Source organism: Hyaena hyaena, unplaced genomic scaffold (genome assembly GCF_003009895.1).
Source record: "Hyaena hyaena isolate Hyena2069 unplaced genomic scaffold, ASM300989v1 scaffold_63, whole genome shotgun sequence".
Classification (NCBI taxonomy): Eukaryota; Metazoa; Chordata; class Mammalia; order Carnivora; family Hyaenidae; genus Hyaena; species Hyaena hyaena.
The window spans coordinates 2,197,547-2,203,546 of NW_024080695.1; the positions used below are offsets into that span (position 1 = coordinate 2,197,547).

At 67.1% G+C, this 6,000-nt stretch overlaps 1 protein-coding gene across 2 annotated transcripts in view; it reads right to left on the minus strand.

Moving 5' to 3' along the window:
* The window catches only part of HTRA3 (HtrA serine peptidase 3), a 28,672-nt gene extending 23,074 nt beyond the window's left edge, over positions 1–5,598 (minus strand). For both annotated transcript variants that reach the window (XM_039232092.1, XM_039232093.1), the window contains exon 1: positions 5,214–5,598. In XM_039232092.1, the coding sequence (XP_039088023.1) occupies positions 5,214–5,598 (385 nt within the window). The remainder of the gene's footprint in view (positions 1–5,213) is intronic.
* Positions 5,599–6,000: the final 402 nt, after the last annotated feature.

Sequence of the window (6,000 nt, forward strand, 5' to 3'; positions counted from 1 at the left end):
CACGAACCTGGAGGCAAGGACGGGGACTTGGATTTGGGCGTGGCTGGGGTGGGGCTCCACCAGCCTCACAGGTGGGGGGCGGGGCTGCCGCCTGTCCGGAAGCGAGCCCATGCACTCCCATAGACACAGCACCACGGCCCCCGCGCACGGACGCAGTCCCTGTCAGCCAGTGTCTGGCCACGGATCCCCGCCCCCACCGGTCACCCTCTGCACCGGGGTGGCCCCCAGTACATAATCTGCACTCAGCGCCTTGCCTCTCCAGACCCGCTCCTCTGGGGGCCCTGCCTCGAGGGGTCCGGACCCGACACCCTGACACCCCCCCCCACCAACCCAACCCCAACGCCATCGGGGACCTTCAGGCCCTTGGGCGTCACCCTCAATCCAGCCTCATCAGCCCTCCACACCCAGGGCACTGGCCTCCCACTAGCTGCCCCCCCCCGCACGTGCGTTACTCCTCAGCCTTCAGCTCCGCGCCTCCGACGACGGGCCACCCTCGCAGCCCCTACATGAGACACCAGCCTGTGCTCTGTTTCCTGCTGTTCTCCACAGGGGCGCTCTCCGTGCCCACCTCTTCACGGCCATATACACACCACCTCCTCCAGGAAGCCCTTCCTAATCTACCCTTTCCCATTTCTGGAGGTGGTTTTTCCATCACCTGGGTCCCACGCATAGTCCTCTGTCCCTCACAAGCCAGGATCGGGGATTTCAGATCGGGGATCTCCTAATGGTGGGCGCATCCGGGCAGGAAAGGGGAGGCCAGGGTGCCGCGAGCCTGCAGGCTGCAGCACAAGCCAGTGCTTGGTCCTCCAGGCAGCGGGAGCCGAGTCTTATCACACCCCCCTGGAGATGCCTGAGCGGGCCGCCCCCAGGGGTGGCTGTGGGGGTCCCGGCTGCACCTCCAGGCTTAGGCCAGGAGTGCGGGGGTTAGGGGGTGTCCCAGGCCCAGCCTGGTCAGCAAAGGCCAGCTGCACAGCACCCCGGCTCGCAGACTGCTTGCTGCCAGGGGTCCTCAGCCCTGCTGTCTGGGCTGCGGGGAGGAGGGGGCGAGGGGAAGCGTCATCTGGCCTGGGCCCCACTACGGAATTCTGTGCACAGGAAGCTGCTCAGAGGATTAAAAATCAAACATAGGGGCGCCTGGGGGCTCAGTCGGTTAAGCGACTGACTTCGGCTCAGGTCATGATCTCACGGTTTGTGGGTTTGAGCCCCGCGTCAGGCTCTGTGCTGACAGCTCAGAGCCTGGAGCTGCTTCAGATTCGGTCTCTTCCCCTCTCCCTACCCCTCCCCTGCTCACGCTGTCTGTCTCTCTCTCAAAAAAAAAAGAAAATAATAATAATCAAACACCAACCAGAGCCCTTACATAAATAAGACAGGAAGAGACGCGGTCTGAACCTGCACTGGGCTTGCACAATAGACCCGGATTGTTAAATTGCAAACTGCCCTTGGGCTCTATATTCTGAATTAACGTGTGCGTCAAGGCCTACCTGTCCGTGGTGGTGGTGGGCAGGGAGGCTCCGAGGCTCGCGGGCTCCAGCTAAGCGCAGCCTCCTCCCTATATGGACACGACGAGCGCGGCTATGTCTATCATCCCACTGGTAGATACGCATCCACCGCGGAGATGGGAATATGCAGAACTCCTGGAGAGGTGGTGAGCCCCTGTCCTTGGGGGTATGCAAGGAGGGTCGGGGGACTCACCTGCTGCACGACAGATGGCGCACCTACTGTGCGCCAGCTGCTGGAGCAGGCCTGGCGGGGAACAACTAGGCCGGGCCCCCCTCCCCTGTGAGGCTCAGAGCCTGGTAAGATGGAAAATAAGGCCGATGGTTCGGGTCAGAGGGGTGACATGAGGGTCTGGAGGGAGCCCGGGGTGTGCTTGTGAGGCTGACGAGGGGGTTGCCCGGGTGAGGTTGTCAGGGAAGGCACCTCAGAGAATCTAGGCCCAGACAGATGAGGCCATGGCTACATGAAGGTGAGGAAATGGGCACTTGGGGCCGCAGGCACAGCATGTGCAAAGGCCCTGAGGTGGGGAGAAGGGCAGGCTGGAGCACAGAGGATGAGGTGGCCATGCGGGGGGCGGGGGGCGCAGATGGCACAGGCCCTTGTGGGTAAGTGTTGGGGATTTGCCAAGGGGGTCCTGCCAGTGACTGGCAGAATGGAGGAGGCCACGGTGCGGGGATAAGTACCAGCCGTGGTGGCTTGGGGGACGTTTCTAGGTTGAGCCAAAGACTCGCCCATGGCCGGGAGGTAAGGAACGAGGGGAAGGAGACCAACGCTTCCGGCCAAAATTTCCCAGGACCACGGCCAGAAGGGATGCAGGGGGAAGAGGCGGGCGGGGGTCACCAGCGCCCGGATATCTGAGGGCAGGGCGAGGCAAGGGGGCAGCTGGCGGGAATTCCGTGCAGAAACGCCCGGGCCGGGCAGCACCTTACGTGTGGACGTCACCTGGCGCCTCTGGCTGCACCCTTGGGAGGACGGGGCTGGGGGGAGTGGGGACTGAGCCCAACAGGGCTGGAGACCTGGCCGAACCCGCCTCCAGGCCCTGGGACCCTGCCGTCCCCCGCCTGCAGGAGAAAGCCTGGGGCCCACGACGGGGCAGCCAGCCAGGGCCCAGGCCCGGCCAGGCGACCTCAGACCCATCGCTGGACTCCTCCTGCCTCGCTGAGCGCATCTGCGGCGCACGAAGGACCAGACTGGCAAAGCCAGATGGCACGGCGCTGGCCCGAGACGCCGGCGCGGCAAGGGTCCGGTAAGGACCGGATTCCGCACCTGCAGCCCGCAGAAACCCGGGTGTCTGAGGTCCCTGTGCCTGCGACCACGAGCGAGGGGCGGGGCCGCGAGCGGGGGCGGGCCCACGAGCGAGGGGCGGGGCCGCGAGCGGGGGCGGGGCCACGACTGAGGGGCGGGACCCCGAGTGAGGGGCGGGACCCCGAGTGAGGGGCGGGGCCGCGAGCGGGGGCGGGGCCACGGCTGAGGGCGGGGCCACACAGACACAAGGTGCACCGCGCTCCTGGAACCCAGTCCCAAGCCCACCATGCTGCTCAGACGCCGCCAGCCCCTCTCTTTAAAAGGCCCCGTCTCCCCCCTACCCCGAGGCCCTTGCCCTTTGGGCTCTGGCCGTGCTGGGGTCCCGTGAGGCCACGCCCTCCGCCTCTGCTTTGCTGGGGTTCCTCCTGCCCACCCCATCCTTTGTTGGGAGAGCCCCGCCCACCTTCCACAGCTCAGCACAGAAGGGGGGAGGGGTTAAGCAGGCTGCCCAAGGCCACACAGCAGAGCCCCAGCCCGTGACCTCCACACCTGGGGCCATCTCTTGTCTGCTGAGCGACCTGTGCACCCGTCCACGGTCGGGCTCTTGCCCTCTTCTCACCCTCTGACGTGTCTCCCCACCCTTCAAGTTTCTCCAGGCCACGGACAGGGGCTGCCGGTCATGGCACCCCTGCCACCAGCCTAGGGCCAGCTGGACACACATAGAAGGTGCTTTATGAATGTGGACTCGGTCAGTCAAGAAAGGAGGGTTTCCAAATGCTCAGGCCACCTCCAACCTCCCCACCCTCCCCGCCGCCAGCCTGGAGCCCTGTTCTAAGAGCATCCCCCACACAGGGAGTCAGGGTTGGGGGTCCCGTGGATACCTCCAAACTCTAGTGGGCAGGGCCAGCTGCGCCCCGAGCCCCCCGTGTCTCAGAGGCATCGGCCTGGCCTGAGATGGGCCTGCCAGTCCCAAGCCCCAGGGCAGAGGGGCCACCCGCGAGGGGCCAGGGTCTCACTGAACACGAACCACGAGCCTCTGGCTCCGTGGCTCCCGGCTCTCACCCCCGCTCTCCCGGGCACCATCTAAACACACGCCTGAGCGTATCACCCTCACCTGCCTCCAAGCCCTTCACTGGCTGCCTCAAATAACCACACACAATCCTATGTCGTGTTTCCCAGACTGGGCTCTTCGGAACCCCAGTGTGCCAGGAGGTCGTCTGTGTGCTGACACTCTCAGGAAACGCTGGGTTTTACTATTTTGTGTGTGTGGTGTGGGGGAAGGGGTTTCTCATCGCAGGTTTTCTCCGAACTCCTGAAGGACTGGGGCGTCGTGTAAGTCACCACGTCAGGGACACGGCTCACTTTCCCGAAGTGTCGGGGCCAGGAGACACTTATTTCAGGAATACCAGACACGATTTGGGAAGTGTGGCCTTCAGGATGAAGTCCAAGCCATCGGCACGACACTTGTGGTCACTGGCCACCCGTCCCTGCCGACCTGCCCGGCCCTGGGTGTCACACACACACCCCCGCGCCCCACTGCACACCAGATGCTCTGGGCTCCCCGCTCTTCCCGGTGCGGCTCGCACGGGCCGCAAAGCCTCCACGCGGTGGCTCCCGCTACTCCCGCTTCCCGGGAGCCCTTCCCTACCGCTGCCTGGAAACGCTGTCCCCGCAGTCTGGACGCTCCTCGTCCCTGAAGGCCCCCAGGGCCTGCATACCCATCCCCGAGGTCAGAGCCTCCCGCCCTGCAGCTGTAAACTGAGGGCACACGCAGGTCTCGACTCACCCCGTGAACCGCAGGCTCAGCGCCCAGCACACAGTGACCACAAGTACCTGCCTTCCTAGGAGGCGCCCCAAACAAATAAGGGATTTTCTAGCATTTTCTAGCAGGTTTTCTAGCATTTTCTCCACACACAAGGTCAAGCTGTGTGGCCAGGAGCAGCCCAGGCCGGCTCCGGGTGGGGGAGGCTCTCCCCGGGTTCGGAGGGATCGAGGAATTTCCTGCCCCAGCAGCCTGTCCCGGGAGGCCCCGGGCTGGGCAGAGACCCCACACACTAGCTCACCATTCCCGACCAGGTCTCTGGAGACAGGCACTCTGAGAGCGGCTCAAAAGAAAGCGCTGGATGCCGCGCTCAAGAGAACATCAGACTCGGTTAGATTTAAGGCCAGGAAAGGCTGCTTTCACCCGACCCGCGGGCCGAGCGGGAGAGGCGAGCAGCAGAGAGGACACAGGACGCAGGTAGGTGCTGAGGCCAGACCCCCTCGGTGGCCAGGAGAGCGCCGAGCTCCGCTTTTAAACTGCTTCTGTGACCCTGGGCCTCAGTTTCCCCACCTGGAAGACCAGGGGTCTGGTCGGGTGATTTCTGCCCGGCGAGCGCGGACCTCGAGGCTCCTCCGAGCTCTGCGCCTCAGTTTCCCCCGGAGGCGCCTCCACGTCCGCCCTGCGCGCGTCGCCCCAGCCGAGCGCTTACCCGCCGGGCAGGCGCCCTTCTGCAGCTGCCGCACGGGGGTCCCGGAGAGCTGCAGCGCGCGCCGGCTGGCCGCCTGCAGCGCGCACACGTTGGCGTAGGTGTGCCCGTCGGTGCCGCACACGGCGTGCGCCCAGCGGCAGCGGCACACGCCGCGCGCGCACTCCAGGCTCTCCCCGCACGGCGAGTCGAGGGGGCGGCCGCAGGGCTCGCCCTCGCTGGCGGCGCACACCAGGCAGCAGTTGCACTGGTCGGGCACGTAGCCGCCCGGACAGCGGGGACTCGGGCACCGGGACACGTCGCAGCGCGCGGGGCACGACGCCGCCGGGGGCTCCCGGGCCAGCGCCAGCGCGGCCAGCGCGGCCAGGAGCAGCGCGCGCGCCTGCATCGCGGCCGGGCCGGCGACCGGCGGGGACGCGAGGCGCCGGCGGGGCCGGGCTGCGGCCGCCTGCGGCGGGGACGGGGCCGGGCGCGCGGCCACACGCGCAGGCGGCTCAGGCGGGCGCGCAGCGGGGCCGCGGGGCCGTGCGGGGCGCGGGGACCGGAGAGGCGCCTGCTCCGTCCGGGCCGACGCTGCGGGCCTAGGGCCCCGCCGCACTTAAAGGCGCCCGCGGCCCGCCCTCGCTGGAAGGAGCGGCCCGGCCCCTCGGCCGGCCCCGCCCCGGCCCCTGCCGGCCCCCGCCCGGCCTTGGCCTTCGCCTTCCGGGGCCTGGACCCTCCCGGCCCGCCGCCGGGCGAAGGGCTTGCTGGGGGCCCTGAGAAGCGGGACGGCGGGAGGAGGCGTCACCGG